The sequence below is a fragment of the Apis mellifera genome, linkage group LG2, assembly GCF_003254395.2.
Source record: "Apis mellifera strain DH4 linkage group LG2, Amel_HAv3.1, whole genome shotgun sequence".
Classification (NCBI taxonomy): Eukaryota; Metazoa; Arthropoda; class Insecta; order Hymenoptera; family Apidae; genus Apis; species Apis mellifera.
The window spans coordinates 15,721,855-15,736,359 of record NC_037639.1 but is presented as its reverse complement, the minus strand read 5'-3'; the positions used below and the strand labels follow the sequence as shown (position 1 = coordinate 15,736,359).

Sequence of the window (14,505 nt, the reverse complement as noted above, 5' to 3'; positions counted from 1 at the left end):
TTTCACATCGAGATGCAATTATATATTTATATAAAACGAGGTTTTGTTTTCAAGAGCTAACTTACGATTCTTGTGCTTGCAAAGATGATTGTCGGTGGGCTCGCTAGGCTGACTGGGGCCCGCTTTATTGTGGGCCCTAACTCGGAACTGGTAGATCATCTTTTCCTTCAAACCTTCGACCTTTGCCTCAGGAGTGGCGTCGGTCGTTTTCGTCACTTCCACCCAGTCGACAGCGAATTTGTCCTTCATCTCCACGGTGTAATGAGTGATAGGTCTACCGCCGTCGTTCTGAGGCTTCTCCCACTTCAAGGATACGCTGACGTTATCGTAGTCGAAGATTACAGGTTTGCCAGGCTTGTCAGGCTCGTCTGGTTAAAAAAGAGAGCAAAGTGAGCAGACCAAAAAATGATAATTCGAAGGGAACAAGATTGTAACAAGATTCACCATAAGGATTCCTGGCAAGAATCGCTTCCTCGACTTCGAGCGGTTCCGATTCGCCCTCCTTGTTCACAGCTTTCACGCGGAACTTGTACTTCTTCTTCGGCGTCAACCCGGTGAAGTTGAAGCTAGTTTCGTCCGGACCCACTTCGCCGGCAGGGATCCATCGTCCCGTATCCATGTCCATTTTTTCCAACACGTAGCCGGTAATATCGGTACCTCCATTATCCTCGGGCTTTTCCCACTTTACCTTCACATGGTCAGCGCGAACTTCTTCCACTTTCAACGGGCCGGTCGGTTTCGAAGGTTTGTCTGGAAAATAAAATAACGATTCGTGAAAGATCAATTGATAAAAAAGTGGAGATAAGTGAAAAGTGAGGAGATATACCGAGAACAACCACGTCACCGACGCTCTCGCAAGTTCCAGAGCTATTGGACAGAACAAGCTTGTATTTTCCAGAATCAGGCCTAGTTGTCTTCCTAACGGTGAGCACCGTGTTTCTCTCGTATTTATCGATCGTGATCCTCTCGGCTGTATCTTGAACCAACTCTTTCTCCCCAAGAAACCAATGAACCTCCGGTTCAGGTTCACCGGCATACTTGATATCGTACTTGATTATCTGCCCCTTTTTGACGATTAAGTTCGTCAGACCGTCCCCGACGATGTAAGGCTTCACGAATCGGCACTTGGCTATGATCGGTTTCGTGGCGTCGGACGGTTCACCGGGGCCGGCTTTGTTCACGGCTCGGATCCTGAACTCGTATTGGGTACCCTCCTTCAACCCGTCTATGGTCGCCTCCGTTATATCTCCCTCGATTTCCTTCCCCTTCACCCACTCTTTGCCAAACTTTTCCTTGTACTCGATTATGTATCCCGTGATGGGTGCGCCACCGTCGCTTTCGGGCTTCGTCCATTTTAAGTCAGCGTGATCTTTGTCCCAGTCGGTCACCTCCACGTTCTTGGGTTTACTTGGCTCATCTATTGAAGAAGAAGAAGAGGAATAAAAGGATGATTTAGTTCTTTCTTTTTCGTTTTTAAGATAATTATTGTAAAAGAATATTGAAACGTTACCCCATGGATCTTTCGCGAGCACCGGCTTCCCGAACATGGCCGGCTCGCTGGAGCCAAGCTTGTTCACAGCCCTGATACGGAACTTGTACTCCTTCTTTGCAACGAGATCTTGCACTTTGTACGAGCATTTCTCCCCGGGCATGACTTCGCCCACGTTGTCCCACTGCGCCTTCAAGCTGAGGTCCAGGCGCTCGATCACGTATTTCGTGATGGGCGTTCCACCGTCGTCCTTGGAAGGTTTGAAAGACACCACGCAAGAGTCTTGGAAGATCTCGTTCACGTCCACGTCTCTGGGCGGGGATGGCACGTCTGCCAAGAATTTTCGATGATTAAATGATGATTAAAGAAATGTTTGTTTGAAGCAAAACCTTTGTTTTTTTACCTTGCATATTAATATTCACGTCGTTCACTTCCTCCCCTTGGTTGTTACTTATTTTTACTTGATAAACACCAGACTGGTCCCGAGAAGGTTTTTTGATCTTGAAGGTGATCTTGTCCTCGCCAACCACTATCTCTACATCCTTCAACGGCAGTGCTTTACCGTCTTTCAACAGTTTCGCTTCTACCTGACTTTGTTTCGTCCCTTCGACTGAAACGGAGAATAATGATCAGTTTTTCAACCCTTTGAATCTCTTAATTTCAGTTTGAAGTGATTTCAAATGATGCAGATTAACGTACAAAGCTTTATGCATCAATTTGTTCAATCTATTGATTCTTACTTAAGAGGAATTTATTCATGAAATTTTTTGAAGTTTATAAACTTACTCTTGTAAGGTACAACGAATACAAGAGGCGTGTTGCAAGGACCTTCGACCTTGTCAGGGATTTCAACGATGGGCTTGCTCTCGCCCTTCTTCACGGTGAGCTTACAACTGCTCTTCAACTGTCCACTCTCGCAACTGATTTCACCGTCATCGGTCATCTCCACCCTGTTGAAGATCAACTGATGCTTTCCACCGCCCAAATTCTTGATCTCGACTCTCTCGTTGGGCTCGATTCGATTCCCGTTAAAGAAGAAGATCGCAGGCGCTGTTTGATCCTGGAGTTCCACATCCAACACCAATTTCTCCCTCTCCACGGCTACCGTATCCTTCAATTTCTTGTTGAAACGATTCGCATCTAAAAGAAAATTCAATTATTTATTTTTCCTTAGTATATATACTTTTATATATACTTTTATATATACTTTTTTTTATATATACTTTTCATGATGGGGCAAAATTTAGTAAATTGAAATCACGAATAAAGTTACACTTACTTCAATAATTAATTTCATTCAAAGTATAATAATTGTAATGAAGATTATATTATACATGAAAAGTTTAGGCACAACTTTATTCGAAATTTTTAACTAATTTATTCTTAATTTGCCCAACTCTGATTCGTTTCTCACTTTTATTATTATTAATACTTACAGTTTATAACTATTTCTGCCTCAGTCTTATCGGCATTGCTCACGCAGGAGTATTGTCCAGCATCCGTAACCTTAGTGTCTTTGATGATGAGCTTCCTCTTTCTTCCATCCTCTTTGATTTGTACCCTGCACGAGTTATTCACGATTAACAAAAAAAGAAAAAAAGAATCTTCTTTTTTGAAACGTAAAAAAAAGGAACAAAAATTAATCAACTCCCACCTCTTGTCAGGTACAATCTCTTGGTCACCTTTGAACCATTTCACCTCTCCACCGGCATCGTCCAGCTCGCAGACCAGCGTCAACGTTTCTTTTTCAACTAGTTGCTGCGATTTCAACACCTTCACGAATTTGTACGGATATTCTGCGAAGAGGAACGAACAAGTTTTGTTTTTTTTTTTTTTTTTTTTACATTTTAATCGAGAAGAATTTTTATTTCCTTTTCTTTTTCCCTCACCTACTACGGTTAGAACCGTTTCAGTTTTGTCCGTTTGTTTGTTGATCTTGCAAATGTATTCGCCGCTATCTTCAAGGGTTGCACTCTTTATAGTCAAACGACAAACGCCGTTCATATCCTTCGATATGCTATACGTATCACCATCCTAAAACGTATATATATAGATAGTGATATATATATATATAAAAATATAGTATATATAGAGATATATATATATAGATATAGTATAGTATGTATAATATAGATATAGTATAGATACATATATAGATATAGTATAGTATATATATATAGATATATATATATATATATATAGATATAGTATAGTATTTATATATATATATAGATATAGTATAGTATATATATAGATATATATATAGATATAGAAGAGTATATATATATAGATATAGTATAGTATATATATAGATATATATAGATATAGTATAGTTATATATAGTATATATATAGATATAGTATAGTATATATATAAATATAGATATATATAGATATAGTATAGTATATATATATAGATGTATATATAGATATAGTATAGTATATATATATAGATGTATATATAGATATAGTATAGTATATATATAGATATATATGTAGATATAGTATAGTATACATATAGATATATATAGATATAGTATAGTATACATATAGATATATATATAGATATAGTATAGTATAATATAGATATAATATAGTATATTTATAGATATATATATAGATAGTATAGTATATATATATATATATATATATATATATATATATATATATGTAGATATAGTATAGTATACATATAGATATATATATATAGATATAGTATAGTATAGTATATATATAGATATATGTATAGTGATATTCTTAGATTCCAATTCTTTAGAACTTTTTACCAATCTCGTTCGTACCTCGAGTTTCGTTTTTCCTTTGTACCACGTGACTTGAGCGAGATTCGAACTGACGGTACATTCCATGTAAACCTCGTGCTTCGTGTAACCACTCGTCTTTTTGGAGAGCGGTTTGGTGAACGTGTAAGTTGGATCCGGCTCTATCGATTTAGACATTTTGTTAATCCAAGTTTTTCTCGATTCTCGAGATTATATATATACATATATATAAATATATGATGACTAACCTTCGACGTTGAGGAAGGCAGTACTGGAGACACCGGAAATTTCGATCGTGTACTTTCCTGTGTCCTCCACTTTGGGATTCATGATGATGAGCTGGTAGCAATCTTCCTCGTTCTTGAACTTGTATTTCGACGAAGGGAACAGTTCCTGTTGGGGGAAAAAATGAAAAAAGAGGATGGAGATAGAATTGGTTGATATACATACGTATATGGATTGGAAGAAGAAAAACTTACGTCCTTTCGGAAGAACCATTTCGGTTTGCAATTCGGTTTCGAGAAATTCGCCTCGAACACGACCTTCTTGTCTTTGCCCTCCTTGGCGTATTGATCAACCAACGGTTTCAGGAAACTTTCCGGCTTCTGCGAAATAAATGTTGGATAAACGTTAATCTTTTTCGTTTCGTTCGCCGACGGACAGCCGTTTATTTCAGATCTAAGAAACACCCGCCAATACGTTGCTGGCCAATACGTAAGGAAGATGAAGAATCAAAAAAAAAAAAAAGAGAAAAAAAAAAGAAAGATAGGCGCCACAAATCACAAATCATCGATCGATCGTCTCTCACGAGAGAGGGAAAAAAAAAAAAAAAAAAAAAAAAAAAGAAAAATCTGTGGAAAAATAAAATAAAAATCTTGTTGTCGTCGTTGTCGCCGAGGACGAAGATAGCTATACACAGGTGGAAAATTCTATATTTAAAAAAGAAAAATTAAACGCAACGCAAAAAAAGAAAAATTCGTTCGTCGAGTCACAAAAAACAGATTGGACGCAAGATATATATGTGTATATATCGTAAGGAGAGAGAGAAAGAGAGAGATAGAGAGAGAGAAAGAAAAAAAAAGTGTTATGGATGAAGAACAATCCGTACGAACATAGAGAGAGAGAGAGAGAGATTCGAGAAGAAGGAAGAACGAAGAAGATGTGAATAAGACTGAGTACAGGAGGAGAGAAGAGAATGATAAGAGAAAAGACTCGTGAATAATTCATTCGTCGTTGAAGAAACGATTGTATGTAGAGAGAAAGGTGAATCGCATAACCGATGAGAGAGAGAGAGAAAGAGAGAGAGAAAATATAGAGAGAGAAAGGAAGGAATATAAAGAGAAAGAGATCGATATCACGCGAGGTCGCTGGTCGATCTCTTTGAAACACTGTTTCAAGATGTCGAGGAATACGATCCCAACCTCCGTCTTGGTGAAATGGTGCAGGGTCGGCCAGTCGGGAATTAATTCGGCGAGGGAGGGTCTACGAGATCCACTATTCTATAAAACAACAAAAATCATCGACGATCACAGGTCTGATTCGCTACACGGGTATTATACATATTCTTTTTTTTTTTTTTTTTTTTTTTTACACGTTGAGGCTGATGGCAGGCAAATCTCAAGCGCAAGAAACACAAAACTCTTTGCTTCTCTAATCGGATATATAACCGCGTGTATACTTTTTCTATGTATAACGAGCGAAAAATGTAATCGATGGAAACGAATTATATTAGTCGTATTAATACGAGTGGTTTAAAGTTTAAACGCGAATTCCTAAAAAAAAAAGAAGGAAGCGCAGGCCAAAGCAGGACTTATTACTTATTAAGATTTAGAAAGATTTTAGATCGCGAGAATTTCATCGTCCGTGCGAAGCAAAGAAGCTAAAAGAAGAAAAAAACGCGACGAGGAAAAATCTCGCGATCGTAAAAGAAAAAAAAAAAAAGAAGAAAAATCTCTCGGTCTTCAGTTGTTCTTTCAACGGATGTCTCTGTCTTTTTTTCAGAAAGTTGAAGTCGTATTCGTTGAAGCTTTGCAGGGTGTATAGTACAGGCGTTTATATTCTCTTCTTCGAAGCTTTTAATCCTTTGGGAAAGCGATGATGCCAAGTTTGACCAACGTGACAACGCTGCGTTTATATTTCTCGATTGGCGCGCGAGAGTGCGCTGAGGAAGCGCGGAATTCGTTGGTCCTCGTTAAGACGAGAAGACATCGCCCAAGGGATTAAAGTAGAATCGAGGGAGCGGCGAGTGGATTGGAGAAAAAGTGTTGGAGTAAACAGTTTTCGCGAACCTTCTGCTTGACCCTCGTCGTTAATATCGGCCAGTCGACGATTAGCTCCTGCAAACTTGGCCTGCGCTGAATGTCGAAGACGTCCTGCATGCCCGGTACACACACACACGTACATCGTTAATCCCACTCTTTACATCGGACATCGAGTGTATCGCGGACGACCCTGATCACTTTCAATTTCACGAATCCAAATATTTTTTTTAGAAAAAAGGTGTTCGTTTTTTTTTCAAATTGACATCGCGTATCAGAGCCTTCCGTCTTTCAATATTTGAAACACGTTTTGTTCTTTTTAGAAACATTTAGAGATAATGCTTGCCGGTTACACATGCGTTACACATTCAGTTTCGATATTAATATCGTACGAGAATGCGATTTTATTCGAGACAGAAGATAGATACCTCTACTCATGCATTGTGAATCAAATAACAATCACGTTAACGATTAACATTCGAGTGAAATTAATCTTTGGTTAATCGACGATTGGTTAATGAATAAATATGAATGTGAATATCTACGATTACGATCGAGCAATAAAACCCGAGATACGAATTCAAGTGCAGCATTAGCTCTAAACTAGCAATGTGTACCCGAGAATATTAATTAGAGAACGTCAGTCATCAGTTTCGTCGCGTCGGTTTGTACGTATCGTTTGTCCTCGAGTTTTTTCCTGATGTATACATATATATATAATAAACGTGTAATAACGTGATTAGTAATAGAAATTTCTGTTTCCACAATTTCTTTCGTTCAGGTTTTTTATCTTTCAGGTTTTTCTTTTTTCACGTGTACCAGTGTAGACCAGTGGAGAGGAAAAAAAACTTATCGAAGATAAGATCCTAAAATTGTAGAAAACAGAAGGGCAGGGATTAGTTTAGTCCTTTCTCTTCAAGTTTCAAGTCAATGTCGGGAAAATAATATTATTATGGGGATGATGGCTGAAAACCTTGAGCCAGCTCCAGTTAATTTCACCCTTCTTGTCTAGAGAAATTCGAAGGATCTCCTCACCCTCCGCCAAGATCACTATTTCAGCCTCGTCTTGATACCAGCTCCTTCCGTGCATCTCGCTGTCGTGCAGCGACTACGAAGACAAACGTGTACACAAAGGGGGAACAGGAGGGCAAAAAAACAAAAGAAACGTATCGATCGGATAGCCCGCTTTTCTCTGTTTCTCGTATTACTAATCGATCTTCTTTCCAGAAATGTTAAATCGTGGATCTTTTTTTTTTTTTTTTTTCACCTACTTACCAAACAGTCGAGATTATCGTTGACTCGTTCCACTAAATATACGCTAAATATTCGATCAATAACTCGCACCATAATGCATATATAATATATATATATAGTCGCGCTTCACGAAAATCATTTTTTTAATCGAAGCGACATTTTCTGTATTATCCACCGAGCGTACCGAGCTGTTATGCGACAGTTGGTAATTACTATCGAGAACACGAGTGAAATGCAGCAGACTGACAACGAATCATAGACTAATTCATCATGCATACCAGTAAAAAAAAAAATAGACAAGCTCCTTCAAGACATACAAGAAGAAAAAAAAAAAATAAAAGAAAATATCAATATTCAAAGTATCGAACCGCGTGATCATGAATCGAATAAAGAAGATATAATAAATATACACGTACCTTTTCCACTTTCTTCAAAGCTGGTATCGGTTTCTCCACTTCCTTCAAATCTACCTTTTCCTGTTCTTGCTCCTCCCTTGCCCATTTTTGATACCTTCTCTTTTTCAACATAGCACGGAAGTCCATACCACTGGCGTCTGGCGAAATACGTCGAATAAAAATCGAGTCGAGACGAAGAGAGGGGAGAGGAGGGAGGAGGAGGATATTCCATACCGGAAACGTAAAGCTGCATCTCGGCGGAATCCTCGCCATGGATATTGCTCACGACGATCTTGTACGTGCCCTCGTCGTTGGGCTTCGTCTTCCTCATGCAGAGGGTGATCGTATTGGTCTCTGTGTCCGTAAGGAACTTGAATCGGCCACCTTCGATGATCTCGGTGATTCCTTTGTAGAATTTGAAGGTAGGCGCCGGCGTACCCTCAACTCCGACCGTGAGGTACGCCGTCGAGTCTATAAAACAGTGATGGGCAAAATTTAATCGTTCGAGTTAAGAAGAGAATATAAAATTATTTCGATAATTTATCATTTAAAACGTAATAATAATCGAAATGGATGGACAAGATTTAATCGTTCGAGTTAAGAAGAGAATATAAAGTTATTTCGATAATTTAAAACGTAATAATAATTGAAATGGATGGACAAAATTTAATCGTTCGAGTTAAGAAGAGAATATAAAATTATTTCGATAATTTATCATTTAAAACGTAATAATAATCGAAATGGATGGACAAGATTTAATCGTTCGAGTTAAGAAGAAAATATAAAATTATTTCGATAATTTATCATTTAATAATAATCGAAAATAATTGTAAATGAGTGAGATTATGCGAAAAGCGGTATGACTATAACAGGTAAGAATAAATTATTCAAACATTTTAATAAGTAATTACTTAAAGTAAACTTTGTTCGAAATTTTTAGCTAGTTACTTTTTCAACGGGTAAAAAGGAAACGTGGTTGTTGGTTATGTCGATAATCGGTCGATAATTCGATCGGTCGATAAGTTAGACAACGTACCTTCCACCGCGGAATACGATTCCTGGACATCGATGATTTGAGGTGGTCCCGGTGGTCCGACATCTCGAAGAGGTGTGCTCGGCTGATTGATCTTATTCTCGAGGTCCGCCACGCTGGGTCTTCGGACGTCCGTGCTCGGACGACGACGCTGTATCAATCGATCGTATTCATCAATCGATAAAGTGGTTTTTCTTTCCATCGTTTATCTTTTTTATTTTTTTTTTTATTTTTTTTATTTTTTTTTTTTTTTCGTTTCAAGCATCGAAAGCTTTCGGAAGAAAGCGTGCAAGCAGCAACGAATCAAGCGCGCAATCTTTCGCCCACTCTTACCTGCGTCGTCGATTTTATCGATTGAGTAATTATTCATCCAACATAATTCGATGAATAGGGCGAAAGTTACGACTCGATTCGATATTCGGGTGCATCTCATGCCGTATGCTATGTGCCGTGGTGGTGCCGTGAATGATTAATCATGCCTTTAAATTGCAAACTGTTTAGTCACATCGTTAATCTACGTGGTTAGCACGAAGCATTAAGATCGTTCATAGTTATTCACAATGTTAATGCAACTAAATCGAGGAAACGAGATACCAAGACTTTTGCTTGTCTTTTTTTACTCGGATAAAGAAGAAAGTAAAATAATAAAATCATCGCAGCAAAAGTTTGGTAATATCTGATTCGCTTCTCTGATACGAAGAGAATCAGAATAGTGGATGATTCGATGTAGCGAGAAAAAGGGTATACGATATGGGATAACTCCAGTAAATGAAAGGTTGTGCGAGTTACGTGGAGAGAGAGAGACAGAGAGAAGGTTGATTCGAATTCTCACGAATTCAACGCTTAATTTTCGCCAATTGATCAGTCACAGGGTTAAACTTAACGCTACGAGATTAAATCTGAAAAGTTTACGAAGTTCGTGTCGTGAAAAGAGCTTCGCTACGAAACGATAAATACGCATAAAAATTTAAGGGAGGGTATTGTGCACCGCGTCGATCGATGCATCTTCCTTTGTTTCGACGAATCAAGTAAATATTGTTCACTGCTGGAAAGAATATTGTTATAATATTGTTCTCGTGGAAAAAAACACTTATTTTCACACGCATTTTTGTTTCTACTATGATATTCGTCACATAACTAATCCAAACAACGATCTCTATCTAAATTTCATTGTACATTGTAGAATCTAAAGAATTCTATTGATATAATATAAAAATTTTTTTATTTCTCGTGTATTATTTTATATATAATTATGATATGTAACGATAGTTTAATTTATAAGTATAATTATTCGAATAATTAAGATAATAATTGTACGTGTACGAATAAGTTAAATATACTAAAGATATATTAATATTATATCAAAATAATTAATATATTCGAAAATATTTTAACTTCCAGTCTTAAACGAATGCTAACTTCAAAAGAATTGTTAGAGATTTTGAATGTCAAATATTGGTCTTTCTACTACCATGTAGTGTGTGGTGTTAAGTTCGTCAACAAAGCGTCCGAAGTGGGGATAGGCGGTCCTAGCGAAGGACCTTCCTCTTCCTCCTCCCCTCTTGACGCTCCCGTACCATCCCGCGAGACTTGTTTCCAACAGTGAACAGTAAGCGAGCAAGCGATTCGTTTCGAAATATCGATCGATGCGTTTACAATGCGTTTAGAATCGCGTAACGACGATACGTGCAAATAAAAAAAAGATAGCGTCGTTTAAACAGGATTATAAGTAGATTCGTTTAGTCACAAAGTCGCTTGTCGAAGGGTATACTCGATGCGGTATAATAAAAGGTATAATACTTTCGTGACGTTCGTGAAACTTCTCGATCATCGTCACATCGTCGCTGTTAGATACAATTGCGATACATAAGGCGTGGTTAATAAACATATATATATGATATATAGGAGAACGAGGATAGTGAAGAAGAGAGAGAGAGAGAGTGAGAGTGAGAGAGAGACACAGTTGACAATTTATAAAAAAATTGAGAAAAGGAGGAAAGAAATCGCGACTCGATTACCGCAATGTGGATTATTTACAAAGAGATATCGAAGTGTACATAGATGATACACAATTAAGTAAATAAACAAATTAATAAACAAATATGAACGTCGTACGATTACCATATAAAGATTCGATTATTAGAGATGTGTATAACGATACGAGAACGATCAACACGTATCAATTATTTTCATTCGCGACAAATTAACATTGAGAAACAAAGCAACATTCTTCGAGTTTCACATATATGTATCATGTTTTCAAATAGACCTGCAAGTGTTATTACAATGTTTCAAATTTCGTATACGATAGAATTCAGTACGGAGATATCTGACCAAAACCATCTCTTATACTGCGGTCCGTTTGACTTGACACGATAAACACGGAGAACATTCGAAGGTTACCCACGAGACACGAAAAATAATAGAAGAAAAAAGAAATATACATTTGGTCAAAATTCAAACATCTATTAAAAAACACGTAAATATTTCTTACCACCATTATCTAATTTCTACTGTTTTCAATACAAATAAATAAGTATTCGCTCGAATCAAGCAAACGTATGTTGTAATATACATAGCTGCGGGACGTTTCAATCGCAAATACTCGATCGATAATTATCGGTGAAAAATGGCGTAAAAAATTCATCGTTCAAAGACGGAAACGCCCGGAAGCCTATTGAGCTGTTTTTTTTTTTGCAAAATATTTACATAGACGCGCATTGCAACACGTAGAATTGAAAAAGAAAAGAAAAGAAATAGAAATAAATATTCGAGATAACGCAACTGAAAAATAGTGAATAATAAACGCTAACCTCTTTCCCCTGCAGTTCACCAGGGCGGCCAGATTTATTCTGCACGTTGTGCGTGGAAAAATGGAAAAGAAAAAAAAGAAAGAAAAGAAAAGAAAATGAAATGAAATGAAAAATCGACGAGAAAAAAAAATTATTTTTTTTTGTTCGTTTCGAGAAGGGATTCGAGATATCTCTGTAAGGGGGATTTTTATCGGAAAGAAGTGACGGATTTACATCTGATTGCCAGTGTACTCTCTCGAACACGTAGAAACAGGCCTCGATGGTAGAGATAGCAGGAAATGGGCAGCAGCGGTGACAGCTTGAAAAAATATAACTAAAAAAAGATTGCGTAGTCGCAAAATGAATATTATATCGGCTTTCCATGTGTGGTATGCGGCATTTTCTGCATTTCCTGCGTCTGGGAATACAACATTCGGCTGGTTTTAGTTGATCGCTGTTAAATTGCTCTTTTTTTTTTTATATATATGTGTATTTATACATAATATAGCTTCAATTGGGAATTCGATTAAAAAATTCTTCAGGTATATAAAAAATAGAAGTAGAAAAACGGAGAAAGAAACAAAAAAAAGTGTAAAAGTAGTAGGAGCAAAAATCGAGGTCGATGAAGTGAGAAACATATATATAGAGAGTATAAAAAATTTCGCAGGTAAATGGTGTTCGGGCAGGTAAGCTTTGTGTTATAGCGAACACAAATCTCACCTTAGTGTCTAACACCTCGCCGGGGCGTAATTTTCCCAACTGCAAAAAATTATAGAGACGAAATGTCAGCATTCTTTTAGAGTTTTTCAAATAATTTTCGATCGCGAAATCTTCTGGTATCCCTTTGCTCTTAACGTGATAGACTGTGTTTTTACAACGCGTATCCGATATTTTTTTTCTTAAATTATACACGTTATAAAAAGACAACGAAGGAGAAAACGAGAGAAAGAGAGAGAAAAAATTTTTAGGAGAAGAAAAGATGGAGATATATAGTGCAAGGAAAAAGTAAATAAGAAAAAAAGAAAATAAATTTTTACCGACCGCTTCGCTGATAAATTCATTCCTCTTTGTTCGTTCGTTCGTTCGTTTTAGCGCATGCGTCGTTCGAATCGAAGGACATACCAAGTTTCGCATTTCGAGTGTAAAATACAAATACGCGTAGTTGGTTACTCCTAGCGACGCGTGATCGTTTCGTTCACTTGGAAAGAATTTAAGGGAATTAGGAATAGAACGATCGAATTTCTCTCGAGTTGATAATTCGATCTGAAAATCCGTGGCGTGTCCGCGCGATTCGGCTAGAAATAAACGATCGAATGGCCGCGTTTGATTAATAGACGGCAAAGTATTAAATGTACAATAGCATAAGTCAAAGTCGTCCTTCGCGTCCGGCAAATTGATAGTTTTATCCGACCGTTGGCAGAAAATAACAAGTGTTCGGATCGTGGAAAACGTATTCTCATTTACCGTGTAAACATATATATACGTATAGTACACGTACACGAATACATAGATTGATAATGTTGGAAAGTAGTTGGTAGTAGATGTTTGTCTCTGGTCTAGGCATTTGTTAACGCCGATGCGTCTGTCCTTTCGGAACAATCCTTTTGCCAAAATGTAATCTATGAGCCGTAATGTATGTTAGAGGCGAATACGAAACCTTATACATCAATGATTTAAGATTTAAGGTGGAGAAGAGAATCCGTATCGCGCCAGACACGTCTCGGATCGTTTTTTTTTTTTTTCTGTTTTCCTCGTCGTTGTTCTTCACGATTTATTCGATGTTTTTTAATTATATTATCTTATTAACGGTATTAATATTAAATAGCGATCGTGGATATAAAGTGGTCAAAGATAGAGAATCGGTTGCAACAGATCCGTGCCAGGTGCAGTGGTGCGTTGGTGCAATGGTGCAATTGTGCATATATCCATGGTCAATAATATATTATTAATTCATAAAAAAAAAAAAAAAAGAGCCGAGGTTTTCTTGAATCGATGGAACCTCCGCTTCGGAAAAATCCGACGATCTCGCGCTCGATCTTCGTCGAAACGTCGCACTCCATTCGAAATTTATTAAAAGTAAATTATAAATTTTTTTTCCCGCTTCCGATTCATCGAGCGCGAGACGATCGAAGAAGATGAATGTGAATATTGTGCTGAGAAAAAGTGAAAAGTAATCGAGGTGAGCAGGCAGACATAGTCGAACGAAGAGATCATGATCGCGAAGAGAATAATCTTAATTTTAATTTCGCTCTTCGTTCGATGTTCGTTCGATAAGTACACGTATCGTAATAATAAATTTGTGTGATACAAGATAAAAGAAATAACGTGCGAGAAAAAGAAAAAGAACAAATGTGAAAGTGAAAAAAAAAAAAATAAGTGCATTGGTAGTCGAGTAGTAAGGTTGCAGACGAGGCATTCGCTTTTTTTTTTTTCTTTTCTCTCCATTTCCTCACCTTACGCTCGTCCACCACCTCGCCTGGTCGCAGCTTTCTATTCTCCTATGAA

At 37.4% G+C, this 14,505-nt stretch overlaps 1 protein-coding gene across 50 annotated transcripts in view; it reads right to left on the bottom strand.

Annotated features, from left to right (window-relative positions):
• Positions 1 to 14,505, bottom strand: part of LOC409821 (twitchin) — a 74,638-nt gene that overhangs the window by 30,595 nt on the left and 29,538 nt on the right. For 45 of the 50 annotated variants that reach the window (XM_026438858.1, XM_026438902.1, XM_026438856.1 and 42 more), the window contains 16 exons: positions 14,454 to 14,498; positions 9,212 to 9,359; positions 8,410 to 8,646; positions 8,197 to 8,333; positions 4,748 to 4,873; positions 4,517 to 4,661; positions 4,290 to 4,429; positions 3,379 to 3,523; positions 3,144 to 3,285; positions 2,926 to 3,050; positions 2,276 to 2,629; positions 1,893 to 2,099; positions 1,511 to 1,819; positions 827 to 1,417; positions 445 to 750; positions 66 to 368 (listed from right to left, as the gene is read on the bottom strand). In XM_026438858.1, the coding sequence (XP_026294643.1) occupies positions 66 to 368; positions 445 to 750; positions 827 to 1,417; positions 1,511 to 1,819; positions 1,893 to 2,099; positions 2,276 to 2,629; positions 2,926 to 3,050; positions 3,144 to 3,285; positions 3,379 to 3,523; positions 4,290 to 4,429; positions 4,517 to 4,661; positions 4,748 to 4,873; positions 8,197 to 8,333; positions 8,410 to 8,646; positions 9,212 to 9,359; positions 14,454 to 14,498 (3,460 nt within the window). Of the gene's footprint in view, positions 1 to 65; positions 369 to 444; positions 751 to 826; positions 1,418 to 1,510; positions 1,820 to 1,892; positions 2,100 to 2,275; positions 2,630 to 2,925; positions 3,051 to 3,143; positions 3,286 to 3,378; positions 3,524 to 4,289; positions 4,430 to 4,516; positions 4,662 to 4,747; positions 4,874 to 8,196; positions 8,334 to 8,409; positions 8,647 to 9,211; positions 9,360 to 12,720; positions 12,760 to 14,453; positions 14,499 to 14,505 lie in introns of all 50 variants that reach the window. The other 5 variants (XM_026438864.1, XM_026438903.1, XM_026438904.1 and 2 more) reach the window with 2 other exon arrangements.